Below are 24,598 nucleotides of genomic sequence, written 5' to 3' on the forward strand. Positions count from 1 at the left end.
CACCATTGAAAAATATACAATTTCTGCCATTGACAAACACATCATGCATGTATATATATCATCAATGTTAGTCCACAGTGTAATTTGAGTACATTTGTAAATATACATCATGAATTCATATATGTTACAGAAATCACTTTTCAGGATTTACCTGATTTGGAAAATTTAGTAAGGAATTACATTATATAAAATATATATAGTTTTTAAATTCTGAATTCAACATTTTCATTATCAAACAGAGAAGGGACAAAGAAAAACAAAATGAAAAACGGGTACAGTATGATAAATTTGTTGTTAAACGGAGAGTTATTTTAGTTTGTGTGGTAAAAATTCCAGGGATACTCTCATTCCATATATGGAAATCGGATAACCTCATTGTGCTTCAACTTGACAATTTCTCTGTACTGCTAATGCTTTGGGATAACGATTGCTACTGATGAATGCTTTACAAAAATATATGCAGATTATACACAAAATACCATTGTCTCTGTACTGTAGTATCAAGTTATGTGAACAAATTTTTCATTAAATATCAATTGTGAAGTTTTGTTTGATTTTCTTTTTTGAATAATATTGTATAAAAATTTTAAAAAAGAAATTTAGATTTTAGAGTGGTTTAAAAGAAAAATACATAATTTTAAATAAAATTTGTTTGAAAAATGAATGAACCACGCATAAACAGCTTGGTATGACTAGTTTAAGATTCCCGATGTTTAGAATTTGCAATATTAATATTCCAAAATATATACGATTTACCTTTTTTTTTTCAAAATAATTCTACTGGAGTGAACTTATACAAATAATTGTAGTAACAATTTGTATGTTGGGTGTAACCGATGTGTTTAAAAAATTCTTATATTTGGTGGAGGAATTTGTTGATTTTTTTTTGTGTTTACAATGTATGTCATGCATCAATTTGTCACTTAATAAAATATTTACTTTTTTGCAATTTCATGCTATCTTTCATGCTTAGATTATTTCCTCCTTCAAGCTCATGCATACTTTTTATTCATTTCCATGCCATTACAGAGTTTATATTTAGGTCCTGTTGCATCGGAATGTATGTTTGTTAAGCATTTAAAATGCCAAATTTTTTTATTGAAGAGTCTTTTCCATTGCACCTATCAATTTCAATATGACATTATTGTCATTCTGAAATGAGTAATCCATGGACACTTTTAAAGTCATTTAAAGTGAAGTAGATTTTATTTGGTGCAAATATTAGATGAATTATAGAGTTTATGTTAATATGAAATTGTTAATGAAAAGCAACTACTAAAAAGTTACAATTATTTTATAGAATAATTCTAAATGGTAATAGTACTTAATTAATATGTTGATAATCAGTCTGACAACATAGAGGCATTAAAGTCTTCGTTGTATGGGAAATATTATAAAAATCAAACTGTCTGATGTTATTTTTTAAACAAAATATTTAGGTTTTTGAAATAACACAATTTTGTGCTCAATTTTCATACAAGTATATAATTTTCTGTACATGTACCCATGATAATGCTTTTACAAAATAAAGCTAACGTTCTATGAAAATATTGACTAATTAACACCAAAATCTTAATCAACATGGTATCAATAACACAATTAATACTTCACAATCAGGGTAAACAGTGCTTTATAAACATTTAGCAGGTAAATTCCTTTTATTGAAAAAGAAAAATAAATTTGGCAAAGTCTTGATTAGATTATACGCATACTTCCTGGCTGACTTTAGGTGCGTATCGTTATTTACGGAGCTGCAATAGCTCAGTCGGCTAGAGAGCCAGCCACAGAACCTTGGATGAAGATCCGAGGTGCGCGGTTCGACTCTCTGCCCGTGTTGGTTTGTGTTTCTTGGGAAGCTGAGAAACGGGCCGGCCTGTGCTGTTGTTGTTTTGTCCTTGGTTAAGACACTTTATCCTAATTGCTCTGGATGGCATGCAACAGGTCTCCCATATTTTCATAGAGGTAGCCACCAGCTACTACACCTTAAAATAACCCTGGCTGTTCACGGGGTGATAAACCCAGTCAACAAACAAATATTGTAAAGTCACTTTGGAAACAAGATGGGTAGATTTTATTAAAGAATCTAACCTATAATTTCTCAAGATACATGTAATGCTAGCTACTGAGGGATTAAAATCACAGATTCAAACTGAATTGATGTACCACCATGATGACAAGGTGAAAACTGAGTTTAGTTATAATGATTTAGTGATCTAATCAGTTAGATTTAAATATTGCTATGACAATTCATCAAAATCTGAAAACATCATTGTGTATATATAGCAAAAAAAATACTTGTACTTATAATAATGAAAGTGGTTCCATCATTGTCAAATATAATGCTTAACTTTCTGGCCAGTTTCTTGGAATTTCTATGGGGAGAGTGCTTCACAAAATTTTATCCATAAAACATGTCTGAATCTGAAAAGAAATATAGGAAATCTCTGTCAGAAGCAGCATATTGAGTTTGAAACCATATTTATCAGTAAATAAAATCCTGTGTACAAATAAGATCTCTTGTTCATATTTGAAAAATCATTAATTTTGAAATAGAAGCCAAAATTGTTTAAAAAATAAACCCTCCCCAAACTTCACTACTAAACTTCTGATGCATTATGGGAGGCGACTTATTTGAGGATAACTACATTATTTCCTTGATAAAGTTTTACCTTGGTAAGGTGATTTCAGCTTCCGTACCAGTTTTGCTTTATCAGTTTATTGTGTGATGTTGCAGAGGAGGCTGAAACTGTATCGGCAGGACAACTACTTTAGGGAGAAAAGTGCCCACCTGAAGGACGATTCTCAGGTGACTCACCTAGCCGAGGAACAAAACGAGATGGGGCTGAGGCTCCCCCAGATCCCTAGTGGGGCCAAACTCAACACAGACAAAGGGACAGACCTGAGGTATTAACACAGAAGCTATAGTGCCACTGTTAGTAAAATACCTTATCTGACAGGGCTCAGAGTGGCAACTATTTTAGTGGCCATGCCACCTTCAATTTACCATTGGCGCACTTGAGTTATTGAACTATAAGGCGCCTGCATGCCACTAAAAAATTTAGTAAATTTGCGATTTGGTTAATCTTTCAAAAATTGTAGTCACTGCTAAAATAATGCTCACAATTGAAAAAGTTACAGAGAAATGTTGTACTAAAATAAAGAATTTTTTTTTTTTAAATGTAAGACAACTTGGCCGGCAACTAACTTTTCTAATTGGCATCTAGATTTTATAATTGATAGCCAAATAGGCCACCTGGTAAAAATATCCACTTTGAGCTCGCTGTATCACATCGAACAGCTGTTGTCAGTGTGCTGTTGAGGTGTGTGTTTTGATCCCTACCCAAGACAGTTTGTGTTTCTCAGTAGGCGGAGATCACGGACTATCCTGTGTGTCCTTGGAAAAATGGCCTTTTTGTATGTTGTTTATTGAGGTAGCCACCAGCTACTACAAGGAGCCCCCCTGGCAGTTCATGGGCTGATAAATCCAGCAAATAAACAATGATCCTTATTGACCTGTTTTTGTTTAAGTCTTGAATATGTTCTGACAAGTTTTAAAAAAAAAACTTTTAATTCTTATATTCTTTTATTTCAGTGTTCTCAACTTTAAATCCAAACATAAAAAGAAAGGAGCAAGCTTTCCGAAAATCATCACATCCAACACTTTACCTAAAAATCACAAAAACAAACCTAAGGCAGTTGTGTCGGTTGTTAACTCTGAAGACATGACGGCTGTCAATGCCAGTGCTCCTGTACTAAGGTATTAAGAGTCGTTCATTAACTCCCCCCACCCACAAACCCCCTAACCCTCAAATAAGATAAGAGAGACATTTTGATTAGTCTTCTTGTATTTCAGTGTATCCTAGCTAATAACTCTTCCTAAATTCTGATTTTTTTTTTTCAAATAATTTTATCAGCTTATTACCTTTAACCCATTGGAATAGTAGCATGATCCAGAATTTATATGCAGTATGCATGTGCTTGATTTTCTTTTGAAATTAAATTTTGAAATTCATGGAATTATGGCACTATTTTACACCCCCAACCAGATTTTGACATTTCTTTCAACCTATTCTGAAATTCCTGTCACCTGTTTGCATCAACACGTTGGTCCTTTGTATCGCTGATGTGTCCTATGACAAAATGGCTGTTTGGTGCAGTTAAATTCATTTTACGACTCTACTATATCTTATATTGTATTGAAAGCTAAATGTTAATATCGTGTGTGTCTTTTGAACAGGCCTTTATTGCTGCTTTGTGTACCTGTATATCTCAGACTGTTTTTCAGTGTTAACAATAACAGGTAGAGTTATCGCCCTTTTCTGTTGATAGAGTTTCTATCCTGGTAAAAACTCTTCCTCTAAAAGTACTAGGCTGAATGTTAATGGAATTTTTCGCATATGAATTATTTGTACCTCTTGTATCTCTGGGGATCTGTTATCGGAACACTGTCTCTTGTGGTTTGTGCAATATCCTTAAAATATTATATTGGCTTAAAAATACCTGAATTATATATACAGTGCAACTTCCGAAAACCGAACCTTCTAAAAACCGAACACCTCTGAATACCGAACGAATTGTCATTGTACGGAATTGGTCCTTCTTTATTATAGTATTAAAAAACTTCCAAATACCGATCCCTCTGAATTCCGAACACCGGTCTGATTTTGTGTCCGGTTCCTATTAAAATATACCAAAAATTACTTCTGAAAACCGGCCTTACCTGAGCGATTATGACACGAGGTCAGGTCAGTCAACCGTGAAACAACAACTGTGACAGGTATTGGGTGAAGCCTTATTGTCTCGGGACCTACGTAGGTGATTTGTACAGGTATCCAATATATACCCCAAGGGTGCATTATGACCGAAGGCCTAGTGTATAATCAACACGACAATTATGAAACAATGCCACACTTCATTGAAGCGCGTCGGTTCGTTTATTTTCTCAATGCAAGTAGAGCTAGAAGCCTGAGTTTCGCATTTAATTTAAATGAGGCCCAAAAGGGGTTGTTTTCGTAAAGAAGCCCGTGATGTTTTTTTAGACAACAGCGATGTTGGAAATACGACCAGTATCATCTGATCAATTGTAATTGATATTGAAACAAAACATCTTCACGCCCTTTAATATTATTTGATGTGTAAAATATTCTGTATCGGACTATTGGCCCCATCCACATGACGAAGCTTCACCGGATGTAACAAAATGTAGGCCGATCGTAAAGTGTAGTTGTACATGTGAAAATACTGTTTAAAACTATTGTTATAGTCATTTGCCTTTCTTATATATTCTGCAATATAAACATTGATTAACTTTCATAATATGCATATTATTCGGACAATCCAAATTGTCTAAGTTTTGTAATCGGGTGCATTCTAATAAAACATCGTCCAACCAATTATATCCGGAATTTGACCGGTCATTTTTCGATCAACTTCTCCAAACCGAACCCTCTATAAACCGAACAAATAGTCATGTCCCATGCATGTTCGGTTTATAGAGGTTCCACTGTATATATAAAAAAAAAAAAAAAAAAAAAAAAAAATAGGAAAGAAAAAGTTATATTAGGATCAATTAATGTTTAAAAGCCATGACCATTTATGGAATATCCTGGTCCAAAGGTTGTCCAAAAGATGACACTTAAGTTTAGTTTTCATGAGTTATTGAACAGACTGCACTTCACACTGAACATAAGCTTGACACTTTCTTATGACATCAAATAAATATATTGTATTGAAAAATTTTGTCCCTTTAATTTTTCTTTGATAAGCAGGTCATATATTATACCCATTTAAATGTTTATACATGACATATAAGCAGATTTATAGTTTTATAGATGGTATTGTAAATTGAGTCTGATTTAATTCAGCAATCCCAAACAGAAATGGCAAGCTTGCGATTCACTATTATTGCAAGCTTGCCGCAAGCTTAATCTGCGAGCTAGGAATTGGAACCTTGCAGCAAGCTAGTATTTGAAACCTCGCGGCAAGCTTGCGGCGAGCTTGTTTCTGCAAGCTTGCGGCGAGCTAGTTTCTGCAAGCTTGCGGCGAGCTTGTTTCTGCAAGCTTGCGGCGAGCTAGTTTCTGCAAGCTTGGGGCGAGCTTGTTTCTGCAAGCTTGCGACGAGCTTGTTTATGCAAGCTTGCGGCGAGCTAGTTTCTGCAAGCTTGCGGTAAGCCACTTTATGCAAGCTTGCCGCAAGCTAAATAGTCTAGCTCTGAGGTAAAAATAAATTTAATGCAGCAAAAATAAAGCAAAAACATCAAATTAATGTAAAAGTCTGTATTTCTATCATTCAGAGCAGTACGGTATGCTGTTACAATAAAACACCTTATAGATACAAACTTTATATACAAACATCTACATTTTATTCCATATTCTTTTAAACTAAATCATTAGTGCACACTTACATAACAATACCTCAAAGGTTATTTAATTTCTAGTTCATGAATGTTTTTCTTATCATTGTTAATCTCTGTTGTCACTGCAATAATGGCTTATAGTTTTTGTTGGCATTCGGTAGAATATTCATCATATGTTGATAATACCAGTTCTTTTTTCAGTACAGTTACAATATCTTTTAACTCTTCCTGTCATTTCCGTCCACTTCAGAGCTCACTGTATCTTTTTGCATTTGTGCTACAAAAAAATAAAACAAAGCAATATTACATAGAAAATTGATCAATTGATGTTATTCTTTGTAAGCCAAAACAACTATATTAGATATTTGAAGACATCTTTAAATGTCAACAACTAAATCTGGCTTAATTACAATTTTTCTAATGTGACCACTCTAGATATTTCATGATAGAGAATCAAATATGTGACCTTCCAAGTTTAGGCATATATATCACAAGTTGACTATCCATAGAGTAAAATTTTGTATGATGCCTATAGATCTAGAAGTGCTGTCTTATAAACAGAAGCATGGTTAGCTTTATATACAGGTTTTATTGTCAGTTTGTCTTAAAACTATTTTTGTGCATTAATTGCAACATATCTAAAACACAAGAAATGAATGTAAAAATACACATTTCTCATATATAATGTTCAACTTTCCTAGGCTTTTCTGTTGTAAAAGATAAAATATACAAGAAGTTTTTGTTTTTGTTAGATGTGCTAGTGTTATAGCTCTGTATTTTTTTTCACCCCAAATTTCCAAAGATTATAGAATAATGTTTATTTTAGATCAGTAAATTATTCTTATATCAATTGAAACATTATCTGTATGTTATCATAAATCTCACCACTCACCATTTATTGTTGACCCTTGGAAATCTTCATCTGGATCACTTCACTGAGTCCATCTTCTGTTTGTTTATGTAACTTATTTACAGAACTTTCAACATGCAGATGTAGATAGGTTGCACATATCCTTACCATGTCCAGAATGACAGAAGTTGATTCTATTTCCAGAAGTGATTGATAGGACAATTTATACTGATTCACAGAGATGCAAAATGTCCACATGCAGCCACAGGAAACTCAATTCAAAGTGGGGACCTTGTTTTACATTGGTCAATCTTAAGTTGGGGCACAGGAAAGGTTTTTCGTTCATACAGACTTAATAAAAATGAAGATTTGTGAGTTCAACAGATGCTTTTTAAAATACTATAAAATTGCATTGAAGTTACTTTTACAATATTGTTTCATTTTATGTATTTATTACTGAAATAAATCATCAAATAAGTCACAATACAGTCAGTTAGAAATGAACCTTATACCCCAGGGTTGGCCCCATGGTGTCTGGAGTCTGACTGGCATGGACTTCCTGTACTCATCAGCTTGAATTGGTATCATATTACCTTGGTCAAGCTGAGCCAGTCTACTGATAACATATGCTCTCCTTTTGTTTGTTTACACATATTGGTGTTGGAAAGGTTTTTGATAATAAGGCTTCAACATATATTTTGCTGAAATTTGCACTGATGGAAATTCAATTCACATAATTTGCAGGTTACCCTTAGAATGAATATCACTCCTAGAAACAACTGATTATACTAACAAAAATATATCATAATATATTCACTGATAACTTTAATAAAGAGGATTTTATAAATACATGTGTAAAATATATAAATGAAGCAATACTTTAAGCATTATTATAAATTGGTTGGATATCTAAATTTGAAAAGATATGAATGTCATGATTATTATTGAAGTTTTACAAACATGAATTGCAATTTAAACAGTAATGATTGATTACTAAAATCATCATTCAATTTTGATTCAAAAAGAGGTGTTTTTACTCTGAAGAAACTCATATTCACCTTTAGATAATCTGATATGAAATACTAAAAGTTACAGATTTCGAAATAGAAAATCCATGCTGCTGTGACTTAGAAGATTTTCACATCTCACAAGTAACATATCAGAGTAGAAAAGTTTCTAAGTCCACAACATGCAGAATATTGTAAAGGACTGAAGGCTTGCAAGCTTGCAAAAAGAGAACCCTCCTGCAAGCTTGCAGAATGACTCGCAAGCTTGCAGAAGGACTTGCAAGCTTGCAGATGAACTCGCAAGCTTGCAGAAGGACTCGCAAGCTTGCAGAAGTACTCGCAAGCTTGCAACCATGATCTTGCGAGCTTGCAGAAGGACTTGCAAGCTTGCAGAAGGACTCGCAAGCTTGCAGAAGGACTCGCAAGCTTGCAGAAGTACTCGCAAGCTTGCAGAAGGACTCGCAAGCTTGCAACCATGATCTTGCGAGCTTGCGGATAGCTTAAGTTTTAGGACTTGCCTGCCTGCAAGCTTGCGCAAGCTTCTTACTAGCTTGCATATAGCTTGCGAAGAGTAAAATAAGCTTGCCGCAAGCTTGCCGCAAGCTTACTGCAAGCAAGTATTTTTGTTTGGGATATGTTATTAATATATTGGATTTTAAACTGTTAACTGACAGAACATGGCCGTATTATCATTGATGTTTTATTGGATAACTCGTACATTTCTAAATCAACTTAACAGTCAATTTATGTGGATAAGGTTAGTAAATATTCCTGGTTGATATGTCAACTAACAGTAGCGGCCATCTGTGTCACCCTGAAGGTCAGTAAAGATGGAAGCAGGCCTTTGTCAAACATTCATAAAAAAATGACTGTACATATACAATATATATTGCATGAATATTTTGTATGGGTAAATTGAAAAGTTTTCTGCATGTTATACACCCCGCTAGTGACATTAATCAGATTATGCATTCGGTTCAATGCCCTTAATGCTTTATTTATCTGTTAAGTAAGAAATGTGGGAGGCTTGATATTATATAGATGTTATGATATAGGTAGGTGATGAATGGATTAAACTAAATTGCATATCAACTTCAAAGGTTTTTGTCGGATCAGAAAAAAGGTGAAAAACGTTTGTAGCAAATAGTAAAGAGTTGTGAAAATTAAGTTTATAGTAACCATTTAGAAAATAAATATTTTATATCAAATGTAAAAATGGTGTGGTCTGTGGTTTAGTAGTGAAACACTCGCCTTTCATCTATAGCTTAGAGGCATCCAGGGTTCAATTCCATGATTGGATATGATATTAGGTCACTTGCCCAAACAGGTAGGTTTAACTTCAGGTACTCCGGTTTCCACCCCCAGTAAGGCCCCGGTTCATGTGCTTCTATAAATAGTTTATAAAAAATGTCCATATATGGATTTTACAATAATATCAAAAGTTTTATAGAATCTCGGACTGTATTGCCTACATCTAATTACAGGTGTGATACTTCACAGACCTACCTGTCTATTAATTAACAGGTAGAAATTTATCTATACATCAACAGTCTCGGTCTTTAATTAATATCGAACCATCCTGATAGCAAAAACGGCTTTGAATTTAAACAAAGGAAACTATCAGGTGAACTGTCATTAGATTTGGTATGCTAGATTTGATCAAATCAAAATTTGAAATTATCATCTTTGGTCAAAGAGGTCATAATTATACACAGGTAAAATAGGTTATTGATTATATTATAGATATACGCCAAGATCAAACGTAGAGTAGATGTATTATTTTTTTCCGGAATTTCTCAATTCTGTTTTAAGAACTTTATCAGTATTTCAATAAATCAATTTAAAACAGCATTAAAGTGTATTCCAGTCTGTTTAAATGTTTCTTTCTTTATTAAAGAGCTTCTTCAATTCTGAACTTTTCACACCTTTCCTTCAGTATGATAATAGAATGGAGTTTGAATGTCGACCAAGTATGAGAAATGCTTGATTGAATTCCTACGAGCAAAATAATACATGTGCGGCCTGCTGAAAGCGTATATCAGAAGATTTTGCTTCAAAAGTGTACACATTTTCTTTAAATGGTTTTTGAAAATTTCACGATTTTTATTTTAATTTTGAAAAAAAAAAAACAGTTTTCAATTATAGGAATAAAGAACAATCACCTTTTTATTGTCCGCAGTTGTTTTAACGGGAAATTGGTTTGCCTGTTTGTTGCTTAGGTTAAATTATAAAACGTATTGCTTTAATCTTCAAAACTTCACAACAATAGGAAAGATACAGAAGAGTATTTCGTCATTATCAGGATCTTCTATTAAAGCCTTCGTTTCCTGGGTCAAGGGAACTTTAGATTACCTATAAACAGTGGAGAAAATGGACTTCCAAGCATGTTTTCTCATATACTGTACTTTGGGATATTTTGGGGTTGCCAAAATTTGGCGTTATTTGCTCAAAATAGGGTGGTTAAATATTGGTACGTCAAATTTTGTCGTTTACCATCATGTGTGTTAAATTTTGGCACTTACCTGTAGTTATGTAATTGATATGTTTGTTCATAGTCTCACCTGGTTGCACAGGAAAACAGTCTTCGCTTTGTACACAAGTTAATCGATTGATCGAGATGCGACTTATCCTTGAACACGGCTAATACAACAATCAATATGAAAACAACGTGAATAAATTTATAACACATTTAGATGAAAACATTCCTTTATTGACGCATTTTTATCAAAAAACAATATTAAACAATATTACAACACACATCAACACAGATTGCGGAAGCTAGTTATGGTTATGTAGTAAATGAACGAAGAAACGGTTGCAATAATCCGGATATTGTTCCGACGATTTTTTCGTGAAATTTTGGTGTGTTTAATTTTGGCTCATTCACCCCAGGGGCCAAATAAACCAAAATATAACCACATCCAAGATATCCCAAAGTACGGCAGTCAAACCCATATGTCAGGCAGTCATAACCTTTAGGTTCTTGGTGGATGTTGATAGTTTAGTATTGTTTTTTCTCAGTGAACTTGATAAAAGGTAGCTGTACGTGAACTCTGGTTATACAATTTCGGGCTATAAAAAGCCAAGAATCAAATTATAAGTTGATAATTGTAACACATAATTTTTTTCTTTAAGTTTCAGTCTAGTGGTATTCAGAGAACTCTTTTTTATACATGACTGTCGTGAGGGCAAGCTTGTTGGACCAAATGCATATAACCATAACAAATAAGACAGACAACCAAGTTTAGAATGAAATTGGCCGTTTATTATATATAAACGACAGACCTGGAAATATGGATTTCCAAGCCTGAACCAACATTTAGTACATAACAAAACATTTGGTCCTAGGTGGGGATAAAAAACGCCCAACCTAGAGTAGATAGAACACAAAAGGAGTCACAGCTCCTATTTACATTTAGTACATAACAAAACATTTGGTCCTAGGTGGGGATAAAAAACGCCCAACCTAGAGTAGATAGAATACAAAAGGAGTCACAGCTCCTATTAAGAAATATACTATGAACGGAAGGAGGAGGGGGTGGAGGCGGATTAAAACAATCTTCCTGAATATATGTAAATAAAACCAGACTGACCTGCTCTGATTGTTCCTCGATTTTCTTTGTTTGTTTTCTGTGCGTAATTGCGCATGCGTAAATATCTTAGTATGACCTCTTGACCATATCCCCCTTCCGTATACAACGCGCGAAATTTAAAGTGATCCAAAATGTGGTAAAACATATAACTCATAAACATAACTATACAATAACAGCTCCTAGCATGTATAAAGTACATTAAAATGTTATTTTAATTATCATTTATACATGACTGTCGTGAGGGCAAGCTTGTTGGACCAAATGCATATAACCATAACAAATAAGACAGACAACCAAGTTTAGAATGAAATTGGCCGTTTATTATATATAAACGACAGACCTGGAAATATGGATTTCCAAGCCTGAACCAACATTTAGTACATAACAAAACATTTGGTCCTAGGTGGGGATAAAAAACGCCACAATGTTGTGCTAGGGAAATTTTCGGGAATTTCCTGGAATTTCCAGAACAACATACCCCACCCGAAGCCCTCACGACCATTACCTCAATAAAGGAAATATAGCCTGTGAAAAATAAACTTTATCAAGAAAAAGTACATGTACACTACAAGTTGCTTCATGACAAGATACTAGTTATTTAAATCAACCAAAGTAAACAATGTTGGAAAACTGGAACATATATAAATGGTTCTCATAGAAGAATGATATTGTCTGATTGTATTCAACACGGTCACTGGTCTAAATATGTATAATAACTCGGACCCAATGCCTGAGCTATCACATATATGATTGGAAGTGAATGTTCTCCCGTTGACTGGCGTATCACAAAAGATTCGTAAGGAATATGACCGTCCATATAGTCCATAGTCCATATATGGAAATCCAGTTTCGCACGATAGATCCAAGGCTTGAACATCTCCAAATCCTGTGCCATAACCATATATGAATTGTTATCCAGTCACCAGAACAGTATAATAATCAATTAATACCTTAAAGAAATAACAAAATTATACGTACAACAAAACCTCAACTTCGACCCAATGCCCAAGTTGAGAACTGATGTTGACTGATGTGTACTCATCAACATAATGTGCACCTCTGTGTGTACATATAACGAATGTAACCTTAATCGAACATAAAAAACATCAGCTGAGGTTGAAAAAATGGGACTCTGACCTTGTGCTAAGATCATTAAAAGCTAAAAATGCAAGTAACAGAAACCAGATCTCACTTCGACCCAATGCCCAAGTTGAAAAAGTGCGAACTCTGACAAAGAACCCACGTACTACTAAATGAAAGTAGAGATCTGATAAGATACCAATGTGTTAAATGGGTATATGCTAACAAAACTTAAGTAACAATCAACTTCGACCCAATGCCCAAGTTGAAAAATCATCTTTAATATGCATAATATACACAATAAAAACCAAACATGAATCAATAAAATACACAAATTCATCATCAACCTCGACCCAATGCCCAGGCTGATTTTGTAACACCAGTTATATAGGGTAAATTTTACTAATTGGTTAACCCGGGACAACTCGGGGATCCGTTAAGTACCTAAATCTCCGAACTGATCTCGGATGATTACATCTATAACCCTTTAAATATGAACATTGATTCCTTATGTATTACCAAAAATTGTTGGTAGCCTAATGTATCGCTTGAAAGCTAGAGACTTCCATCTGCCCATGTGTTGAATATCCTCATCCGGTATCCCCTGTGCAGCAGCAGTACTGGCTGCACCAATTCGAAAGCTATGGCTTGCATAGCCTTTTGCATCTATGCCCGCAGCACAGAAAGTCTGCTTCAAGCTATCCGTAAAATACTGATAAGAGACCGGCTGATTAATTGGAAAAGCAAAAAGGTGACCTGGGTAGGTCCCACGTAGACTAATGTACTGACTCAAAGCTAACACCGGGCAAACGGAAGCATCCTGTTTTCTTTCAATTGATATTACAATGGGTCTTATATTATAATTGCCCTTAAACGATTTGAAAGTAACTTCTAATTTAAGAGGAACCCCGTGCTGATACTGAATATTTATGTCTTGAAATTGAAGAGTATGACAGCTGAACGAATTGACAGTCATTTCACCCACCCGCAGGAAGGCATGAAAAGCTAAAAGATACATTGCTTTGAGCATAAATTGTTGATATTGTGACAAAAATGTTCTAGGGAGTGCTTTAACTAATTTCTGTAGGATATGTGGTGTAATCGGTAACCTAGAATCAGGTTGATATGAGCCCCGTTGGACCGCAGTTAGAATCTTTTTGATTATAAAAGACTGAGCAGGGTCTGAATAACCTGCCAACTTGTTAATATAGCCCACTGCAGCGACATAAGTCTTAATTGTTGCCGTAGCTTTCTGTTCGCTATACATTTGAGCTATGAAATATACCAGCATGTCCACTGTAGTGGGTAAGCATGGTGTACTGTTAAAATGTGTACTGATGAACTCTTGGAGGTGACTGAAAGCCCTTATGTAGCTCTTTCTGGTTTGGGGTGCTATGGCATTCATCAGAAGATGTTGTACTAGAGTAATCAAATTAACAAAAGATGTGCTGGTACCAGCACCGGGTTGCGCTTCATGTGTGGAGCCAGCTCTCGGAAGGTTTGCACCTGCAATCGAGACAAAGCATCTGCCAAGATATTTCGCTTACCCATGATATGTTCAGAACAAAAAAGAATATTCAACTGTAAGGCTTTTACAACCAACCTCCGTACAAGTTTCATAACTACTGGGTCTTTGCTGGAATGTTTATTCAAAATGGAAACAACAGCGTCATTATCACTGTGGAACAAAATACATTTGTGTTTCAACTGTTCTCCCCATATCTCTACTGCTATAACAATAGGGAATAGTTCCTTAATGGTAATGTGATGTGACATCATTGCCTCTGGCCATTCCCCATAAAACCATTGTTCATTGAACACTGCCCCAAACCCCAGACCGCTAGCATCTGTATAGAAATGTAGATGGTTAGATGTTTCCCACCTATCAGCTAGAATGAGAGAAACCCCATTGAATGAATTGATGAATTGTTGCCAGGCATGAATGTCCAAACGTGCCTCCCTATTTAATCGAATGTGGAAATGGGGTTTTACAATCCCTTTGGTGAGATCGATAAGACGGCGCAAAAAGGGGCGGCCTGGAAGAACAACACAACATGCAAAGTTAAGCAGACCTATAAGGGACTGAAGCTCTTTAAGGGTAACTTTCTTACGGGAGCTAAAACTAGACAAAAGCGCTTTAACTTTCTCCACTTTTTCCTGTGGGAGCCTAGCTTCCATTGCGATAGAGTCTATTTCCACCCCAAGAAAGGTTATTGTTGTTGTGGGCTGTACGGTTTTGGAATGTTTTATAGGGATGCCTACTCTCTGGCATAATGCTAGAAATGAAACTAAGTCCGCCCGACCTTTTTCTGAATTAGGAGGGCCAGCAAATAGGAAATCATCTAATACATGTACTACTCCTGCTGCCTGAAAATGATTCTCCATTGCCCAATGTAGAGCTGTGCTGAGCTGTTCGAAAAGATTACAAGATATTGAACATCCCATGGGGAGGACTCTGTCAAAGTAGTATTTCCCAGCGATCTTCATACCCAACAATTCATAATCATTAGGCGATATGGGCAGAATTCGGAAAGCATTTTCAATATCGGTCTTTGCGAGCAAAGTCCCAGGGCCGAAATATTTGACAAGACCAATGGCGTCAGAAATGTTCTGATATTGAACCGAAGAGTCTTCTGAGGAAATGCCATCATTAATAGAAAAACCGCTAGGATATGATAAATGGTGAATTAGCCGAAACTCATTTTTTTCTTTTTTCGGGACCAACCCCAAAGGGGATATATGGAAATTTTGAAATGGCGGTGAATCAAATGGCCCAGCGATCCGACCCAACGATACTTCCTTGTCAATTTTTTGTTGTAAAATTTGAGGATTTTCTTCTGCTGATCTGAGGTTTTTGGAATCCCGAAAAGTTCGGATGCCCTGATGCTGTAAAGAAAACCCCTGTGTGAACCCCGTCTGTAATAGAGCCAATTTAGAAACATCATATCCTGTCAAATACTGTTGCAATATGTTAAATTTGACTGGAGAGGGAAGTTTATGAGGTGTTGCCTGGACGACCTCTGGAATTTGTGTTAGCACTGCGGACTGATGAGGTGTTGTTTGTTGATTTATTTGTATTGGATGGGTCAGTTTGGGACCCCCCATTATTTGTTGCGTTTTGACCGGCTCTGTGTGGAAATCGGTTGTTTTGGGACTTACATTGTTTAACATGATGGTTGCCCCCACACCTGGCACATACATGGAGGAATCTACACTGTGCTCCATATGAGCATGTCCCAGATTGCATAAAGTCCCAGCACCTACCCTTGACTTTCGTCCCACTACTGTTTGGATGGGCTGGGTTTGATTGAAAGGGCACCTGTTTTTGGGCCGTTTTAAGGCTTATGGCTAATGCATGCAAATACAACTCCTGATTGATTGAGTCCCACGAAATGCTGCTGTTAAATTGCATTAACAGACGAAACTGAGTATCGTAAAAAATTGCTGCAGCAAATCCTGACCTTCGGGCAAGTGTTTGAATGGTATCAGCATATTTAAGGAGACCTGCAATACGGTGTGCATGACTTTGTACATAAACAGCTGCAAAGATGTGGAAGGCTTGAAGCCATTGCTCAATTGTCCGAATTTGAAATTGTTTTTGTTTGGGGACTACTGAAATTTCATTACCCAGCAGCTGGAGTTGACACTCTTTTGTTTTTAAGTTAGGTGAAAGTAACACACCGAATTCAATAAATTCATGGCTATGAATTTTTGCAATTATTTTGGGATCTAAGTTAAGCCCGAGAGGTAAGGAAATGCTGCTGTACTTAGACACACTATGTGCCTCACCTGTCATGTCATTAATTACAGACTGTACTGGTGACTGGAGTGATGGTGATGTTGAAATCGCATGCCCAGAAGATGATGAAGGATTCACGGATTGCAGTGTAGATGCTGTCGCAGCGGAGTGACTGGGCATCTGCGGCCTGTTTATACCAGCGGGTATATTGTGGAGCAGATTATATGTGGCTTGGTCAGTACCGACAGTAGGTGGTGCGCCTAACGCTGCTGGTGGTCCTGTAGACATGTCGATGGATGGCAGCTGGACACTGGGTAACACTGTCGCTACCCCTTTTTCCAGCATCTGTTCCAATAATTGTGCTGCAATTTCTTTTGCAGAGGGAAAGGTGTTAGTAGCTGCCGGCCCTGAACTCTGTTGGCTTTGATCTACCACCTCTGTCTGGTTGTTGGTTTGTAGCTCAGTTCTAGGCCTAGGCCTGACTGCCCTGTTATTGAGCGCAGCCTGTCGCCTTGGGCGACGTCTTTCTGGACCCATAGTATCTGAAACAAGGTATAAAGGAAGAGGAATATGCTCTTACTTGTTCTTTTTTTTTTTTTTTTTTTTACATACCTATGATGTACATAACCAGTACATACCTATGATGTACATAACTTGTACACACCTATGGCGTACATAACCAGTACATACCTATGATGTACATAACTTGTACACACCTATGATGTACATAACCAGTACATACCTATGATGTACATAACTTGTACACACCTATGGCGTACATAACCAGTACATACCTATGATGTACATAACTTGTACACACCTATGGCGTACATAACCAGTACATACCTATGATGTACGTAACTTGTACACACCTATGGCGTACGTAATCAGTACATAGCTATGATGTACATAACCAGTACCTACCTATGATGTACATACCTGTAATGTAATTTCAACATATCATGTCAGTATGTATGAGCCTAGAACTGTGTATAAATTTAATAGAACCCATGCATAGTAAGAAGCAGCATTAATATATATATATTACACCAGCAATAACCTGTACGGAGCTGTCATTGCCGAACCAGTCAGATAACGAAACGTTCTACAGCTTATACACACATGTGCCTAACACATGTAAACAAAACCGACGTATGTAAACAAACCCGAAGTATAAACAAACCTTGACCTTGTAGGTAATAAATGAATGTTAAGATATAATTATGATCGAATTAAAGTCATATATGATAATTTATAATAACAGATAGCTAATAAACAGAAAACAAACTGTAAAGGACAAGCCTTGGAAACGTATTGCGAGAATTTAATTAGCCTTATGACGCTACCTCATCGGACCCAGTGACCTGGGCGGAAGTGACGCTCCGCATAAATTATGTAAATGAGCCCAAGCTTACCTTATTCGGAACTCTGCGAAGCGGACAACGACCTTCCCCTAAGGACTGCCCCACGCACTGACAGAATGAACTTGCGTGTACCCTCCGATGAAAGATGGACGCCATCTTGGTTCAAACAATTAAATATCCCCGTCTTTAACCCTTTATGTCTCCAATAAAAACACTGACTTGGGTCTGCACACAACGTTTTCAGGGTCATATTAACAAAGTCAACAGCTGAATTATATACCTCCACTGCTATGTGTCGTGTTTTTGTTCTGTACATAAGTTGCATAATACCAACACTGTCTACGTTAAAGCCATTCACAATCCATGAAGCCACAGAGAATATATCCTGAGCTAAACGTCCTTGTATGTCCTCACATACTGGGGAATCAAGGTCGTTCCCTCCTATTTGTAGCAACACAACATCAGGTCTATAGCGATCTATAGCTTGAGACATGTCTGGCTGAAGTAAATGACGTACTCTCCCGCCACCCCGACCACAACAATGTACCGTCATTGATGACTCATCAAAACCAAGGTTATACCACGACCCTGACATATGACCTTCCAAACGTCTGACAAAACTATGCCCCATGATCAGTACTGATGTTTCATCCATGTTAAATTAAAACAATCTTCCTGAATATATGTAAATAAAACCAGACTGACCTGCTCTGATTGTTCCTCGATTTTCTTTGTTTGTTTTCTGTGCGTAATTGCGCATGCGTAAATATCTTAGTATGACCTCTTGACCATATCCCCCTTCCGTATACAACGCGCGAAATTTAAAGTGATCCAAAATGTGGTAAAACATATAACTCATAAACATAACTATACAATAACAGCTCCTAGCATGTATAAAGTACATTAAAATGTTATTTTAATTATCATATAAATAATCTTATAAAAGAAATACTTGTAATACAAAGAGGTGCAGCTTCTGAATTCTGTTCTGATATTCTTATTTTTTTACAGTAACATGTAGTTTTATTAATTTTTAGGTCACCTGAGACGAAGTCTCAAGTGACCTATTCTAATCGCCTTTTGTCCGTCGTCGTCCGTCGTGCGTCGTGCGGCGTGCGTCCGTAAACTTTTTACATTTTCGACTTCTTCTCCAAAACCACTTAACAAAATTCAATGAAATTTGGCAGAAAGTTTCTATGGCTGAAGGTCAACCAAAATTGTGAATTATATGGTCCCCACCCCCCAGGGGCCTGAGGGGTGGGGCCAAAAAGGGTCAAATTGACTAAAACTTCAAAAATCTTCTTCTCTACTCTCAGATGAGGTAGAATCAAATACTCTTCATAGATGGAAGGGTCTTAAGGTGCTTTACCAAAATTGTGAATTTTATGACCCTGGGGTCTCACGTTTGCCCCTGGGTAGGGGGTAAACTTTACTATAGTTTATATAGGGAAATCACATTTTTGACTATTATTTGTTGGATATCTATTGGAATTCATTCTAACTTGGTTCAAATTATCAGCATGGGATGACAGTTTGATGGTATGTACATGTTGGCCCTGGTTGACCCCCAGGGGCTGGTGGGCGGGGCCAAAAAGGGTCAAATTGACTGAAATTTCAAAAATCTTCTTCTCTACTCTCAGATATATTAGAATCAAATACTCTTCATAGATGGAAGGCTCTTAAGGTGCTTTACCAAAATTGTGAATTTCATGACCCTGGGGTCTCACGTTTGCCCCTGGGTAGGGGGTAAACTTTACTATAGTTTATATAGGGAAATCACATTTTTGACTATTATTTGTTGGATTTCTATTGGAATTTATTCTAACTTGGTTCAAATTATGAGCATAGGATAACAGTTTGATGGTATGTACATGTTGGCCCTGGTTGACCCCCAGGGGCTGAAGGAGCGGGGCCAAAAAGGGTCAAATTGACTGAAATTTCAAAAATCTTCTTCTCTACTCTCAGATATGTTAGAATCAAATACTCTTCATAGATGAAGGGGTCTTATGGTGCTTTACCAAAATTGTAAATTTCATGACCCTGGGGTCTCACGTTTGCCCCTGGGTAGGGGGTAAACTTTACTATAGTTTATATAGGGAAATCACATTTTTGACTATTATTTGTTGGATTTTTATTGGAATTTATTCTAACTTTGTTCAAATTATCAGCATAGGATGACAGTTTGATGGTATGTACATGTTGGCCCTGGTTGACCCCCAGGGGCTGATGGGCGGGGCCAAAAAGGGTCAAAATGACTAAAATTTCAAAAATCTTCTTCTCTACTCTCAGATATGGTAGAATCAAATACTCTACATAGATGGAAGGATCTTAAGGTGCTTTACCAAAATTGTGAATTTCGTGACCCTACGGTCTCATGTTTGCCCCTGGGTAGGGGGTAAACTTTACTATAGTTTATATAGGGAAATCACATTTTTGACTATTATTTGTTGAATTTTTATTGGAATTCATTCTAACTTTGTTAACATTATCAGCTTGGGATGACAGTTTGATGGTATGTACATGTTGGCCCTGACTGACCCCCAGGGGCTGATGGGCGGGGCCAAAAAGGGTCAAATTAACAGAAATTTTAAAAATCTTCTTTTTACAGCCCAAATAAGGTAGAATTAAATACTCTTCACAGAACGAAGGGTCTTAAGGTGCTTTACCATAATGGTGAATTTCCTAGCCCTGGGGTCTTGTGTTTGCTCCATGGGAGGGGATAAACTTTACTATAGTTATAGGAAAATCACATTTTTGACTATCATTTGTTTTATTTGTTTTGAAATTCATTCTTTCATTCAAATTTACTGAAATATTTCAAAAATCAGGTGACCGTTAAGGCCCATGGGCCTCTTGTTAATAATATCATCTCTGTCAAGATTGTTGAGTATCATTGGTGACCTCTATCTCTTGATTCCTTTTCCATCGGGATTTCTTCTGTCTTCAATTTACCAGCCCGGCCTTTTATGGGGCTACAAAAAGGACAAAAACTTATTTAGTTTGCCCTGTTCATTGATACCTGTGACCTGTCTAACTATATGGGGTGTTGCGTTGGCCGAGTGGTTAAGGTGTCCCGACACTTTATCACTAGCCCTCCACCTCTGGGTTGTGAGTTCGAAACCTACGTGGGGCAGTTGCCAGGTACTGATCGTAGGTTGGTGGTTTTTCTCTGGGTACTCCGGCTTTCCTCCACCTCCAAAACCTGGCACGTCCTTAAATGACCCTGACCAGTGTTGCGAAGAAATAAAATCATTTAATTTAGATGTTTCAATAATTCCGTAATTTCACTGTTTTTACAGATTTATTGACATGCCAATCCGTCGACACATCCAAGATGAAGGAAACATGCGGTACCTCGGTTCATCACTAAGTTCCCTCCCGGTATCTACCCGCTACACTCTGGAGTCCTCCGTCAGCTTCGTCAACGATGATCAAAACCAGCCTCAGAAAAAGAAAAAGGTATTTTGAATGATGTATTTAGGCAGAGGCTATATATATGTACATTGTGGTATTTGTTTGGTAAAATTCACTGCCTCCACTAGGGATCGAACCCAGCACCTCCAGATACTTGAAGTCTTACACTCAACTCAAACTAAAGTTCTCTCTAGCCAAGCTGTATGTTGCAGCTTAAGTGTAATAGTGCTTGAAAAGTGCTGGAATTCATACTGCAAACGTGCTTTTCCAGATTCCTCCAAAATGAGTAATGTTAAAGACTAGAAATACCACAGTTCCCTACAAGTTTGGACAAAAAGGCACCTGGAAAATCCAGAAAAAGAGTTGAAATAATGTTTGAATTTTGGTATGAAAATATCTGTATGAACCATGAAAGTGAAATAACATTTTTCATTGAAATGAAATAGATACGAGTGGGCTTGCTTCCAGATCAGATAAATATAGTATTATTTTTTAATATTTATGCTAATTGATTTGTCAAACGGTTTCAGAAGAATGTGCTAGATGAGGAGGCTTGGTCTGTGATACACTGGTACCTGGAGGAGTGGTCAGGTAAGTGGTCAGTGGTGGTCAGGTGAGTGGTCAGTGGTACCTAGAGGAGTGATCAGGTGAGTGGTCAGTGGTGGTCAGGTGAGTGGTCAGTGGTACCTAGAGGAGTGATCAGGTGAGTGGTCAGTGGTGGTCAGGTGAGTGGTCAGTGGCAGCTGGAGGAGTGGTCAGGTGAGTGGTCAGTGGTGGTCAGGTGAGTGGTCAGTGGTACCTGGAGGAGTGGTCAGGTGAGTGGTCAGTGGCAGCTGGAGAAGTGGTCAGGTGAGTGGTCAGTGGTGGTCAGGTGAGTGGTCAGTGGTAGCTGGAGGAGTGGTCAGATGAGTGGTCAGTGGTAGCTGGAGGAGTGGTCAGGTGAGTGGTCAGTGGTAGCTGGAGGAGTGGTCAGATGAGTGGTCAATGGTAGCTGGAGGAGTGGTCAGGTGAGTGGTCAGTGGTAGCGGGAGGAGTGGTCAGATGGGTGGTCAAATGAGGATTTATTGTTTCCCAGCTATCATACAATTGTTAGTAACTGGGAATTTCCCTCAATGCAAGTGTTAAGGAATTTTTGGTTGACAAATTTTACCAATGTTGCTTAATTCTCACTTGAATTTGCTCAATTGTAAGTTACTGGTAAGTAAAATTGAGAAAAATAATCAAACATGGTTCAAACATCGTGCTGACAAGCCGAACTCTTACACTTGGGTTTGATATTAACAGATCGAATCTTATATGGGTCTATTTATTGGACAGGAATATCTGGACTCTTGTGAAAGAGTTTGGCTGGTCAGCACCAGTCTCGTCGGATGCTGACCAGCAAAACTCTTACACTCGGGTTGAGATATCCCTGTCTATGGAAGCAGACCCATGTTTGATTTTTTTTCACGCATGCTAATAAAACAGTGAAAAAAATTCACCTAGAATGTTCATACCTTCAGGAAAAAATTTTGATAAGTTATCATCCTGAAGCAGCTCAAGTTTGGGCAAAACCAAGGGACAAGAGAAAACATTGACATGAACGGGGAAATCACAATATTCAAACTCTTCGAAATCGAGACAGGAAAATTCTAATATTTTTTTCTGTCTATCCTAGCTTTCTGTAAAACTTTTACCTTTAACCAGGAAACTTCCAGTCCTCAAAATCTCCAAAAATCCAGGCTGGCATTATCCCTGATATATTTTTTTTCTGTCTACCTAGCTTTCTGTAAAACTTTGACCCAACCAGGAAACTCCATGTCCTTAAACCCTCCAAAAATCCAGGCAGACAAACTTGCATAATATTTTCTTGTTCCAAGTTTTCTGTGAAAATTTGTCCTGATCATGAAAGTAACAATCTTTAAAGTCTACAAAATCCTGACAAAATCTTTCTGTTTTAAATTTCTGTCACTGCGCATGACTTTGTACTTTTATAAAAAAAAAAACCTTCCTTACTTAGAATTCTACAGCGAAGTTTGACATTTGTATTCCGTTGGAGGTTCCTAAGGTACACCTCATGCTTAAGACCTGTAGTCTGTTCCGACCAAATCCCAGACATTCAAATTCCTTACACATCTTACCTGTGTTGATAGAAGTAATTGTATACAGTACTAACCCTCCATGTTATCATATCATTTAAAGATTACTCTGGGGATAAAGTTTCGATTGAAACCACCCCGCTAGATCTTGGCTTCAGTGTTCATATTCCATTTTGATTTATTTGTATTTACAGATGTCAGAAAGAATGAATTTCTCCACAAATTTCTCCTTAAGCTCGATCCTCGTCAACACTATTTCATATCCAGCTTTTTATCGGTAAGTCAACAGTCTTATCTTAATGTAATCACCACCTTCACAGGAGCGAACCTATTGAAGCACAAATAACATTTAAGCTGCATGTGAAATCAGAGCGATATACTGAATTAAAAAGGCTTTAAACTGCAATTTCAGTTCTTGTATCTCTTCCGTGTGTAACTTTCATGTTTTTAAATTTATTTTCAGCTTCTTAAAGATTTAAATAAGCATTTAACTGCTATTCCAGGTTTAGTTTTGGGTTCTTGTAAATCTTTCATGTTTTTTGGTTTTTTTTTAATTTTATTTTATGGATTCTTGAAATTTTAAATAGGTATATATAGGTATTTTAAACTGAAATTACAGTTTATGCATCAATTTCATATGACTTTCATATTTCTTTGTACTTCTTAACAAATTGTAATGGTTATTTATTAGCAATAATATGCTAATAGGGGAAAAATGGAATTATACCAGTAGATATTTTGATCCAGAGATTTTTCTTAGTCATATGATGAATTTAACAGGAAACATTGTTTTGTATATTGAGCCAAGATAAATGTATCTTTTTCAAATATGATATAATTATTTTAATATTTCTCAGATTTTTTGTACAAAGATTGAAAATTTTGATTTTGAATTTTTTTTAGAGATTTGAATGAAGTTAAAAATAACTTCGTAAGATACAATGTATATGTCAGAATTATTTTTGTTATGTGAAAAGGAAATCGTTTTGATTAACTCTTTTACAGTTGTTCAAAAATGAAACAGATTGATGTTTCTATTGACTGGGTAATGAAATTGACATGAATTACCAGCATGTTCATTTCATGCCATGCAGATAATATACCATGCCACTTGTCA

General features: G+C 36.6%; 2 protein-coding genes and 1 long non-coding RNA gene across 5 annotated transcripts in view; 1 reads left to right on the top strand and 2 right to left on the bottom strand.

Moving 5' to 3' along the window:
- Nucleotides 1-24,598, top strand: part of LOC117326909 (probable E3 ubiquitin ligase complex SCF subunit sconB) — a 51,191-nt gene that overhangs the window by 15,149 nt on the left and 11,444 nt on the right. Inside the window, exons 3-7 of the mRNA XM_033883710.1 lie at nt 2,735-2,904; nt 3,593-3,757; nt 21,289-21,448; nt 21,934-21,994; nt 23,676-23,758. Of these exons, the coding sequence (XP_033739601.1) occupies nt 2,735-2,904; nt 3,593-3,757; nt 21,289-21,448; nt 21,934-21,994; nt 23,676-23,758 (639 nt within the window). The remainder of the gene's footprint in view (nt 1-2,734; nt 2,905-3,592; nt 3,758-21,288; nt 21,449-21,933; nt 21,995-23,675; nt 23,759-24,598) is intronic.
- On the bottom strand, nt 6,479-7,556 carry LOC117326912. Its single transcript, XR_004532525.1, has 2 exons — nt 7,249-7,556; nt 6,479-6,633 (listed from the first exon to the last, which is right to left on the bottom strand). It is a non-coding gene; the product is annotated as an uncharacterized LOC117326912 (long non-coding RNA).
- Nucleotides 12,105-18,914, bottom strand: LOC117326910. 3 transcript variants are annotated; one of them, XM_033883712.1, is made up of 3 exons: nt 18,695-18,914; nt 16,676-17,167; nt 12,105-14,392 (listed from the first exon to the last, which is right to left on the bottom strand). In XM_033883712.1, the coding sequence occupies exons 1-3, from the start codon at nt 18,891-18,893 to the stop codon at nt 13,395-13,397; spliced, it is 1,689 nt and encodes a 562-aa protein (XP_033739603.1). In that variant the 5' UTR covers nt 18,894-18,914; the 3' UTR covers nt 12,105-13,394. The 3 variants fall into 3 exon arrangements, with proteins under 3 accessions (XP_033739603.1, XP_033739604.1, XP_033739602.1); XM_033883713.1 differs by lacking the exon at nt 18,695-18,914 and adding an exon at nt 18,041-18,587; XM_033883711.1 differs by lacking the exon at nt 18,695-18,914 and adding an exon at nt 18,041-18,611 and having other exon boundaries at nt 12,105-17,167.

Source organism: Pecten maximus, chromosome 5, assembly GCF_902652985.1.
Source record: "Pecten maximus chromosome 5, xPecMax1.1, whole genome shotgun sequence".
Lineage (NCBI taxonomy): Eukaryota > Metazoa > Mollusca > Bivalvia > Pectinida > Pectinidae > Pecten > Pecten maximus.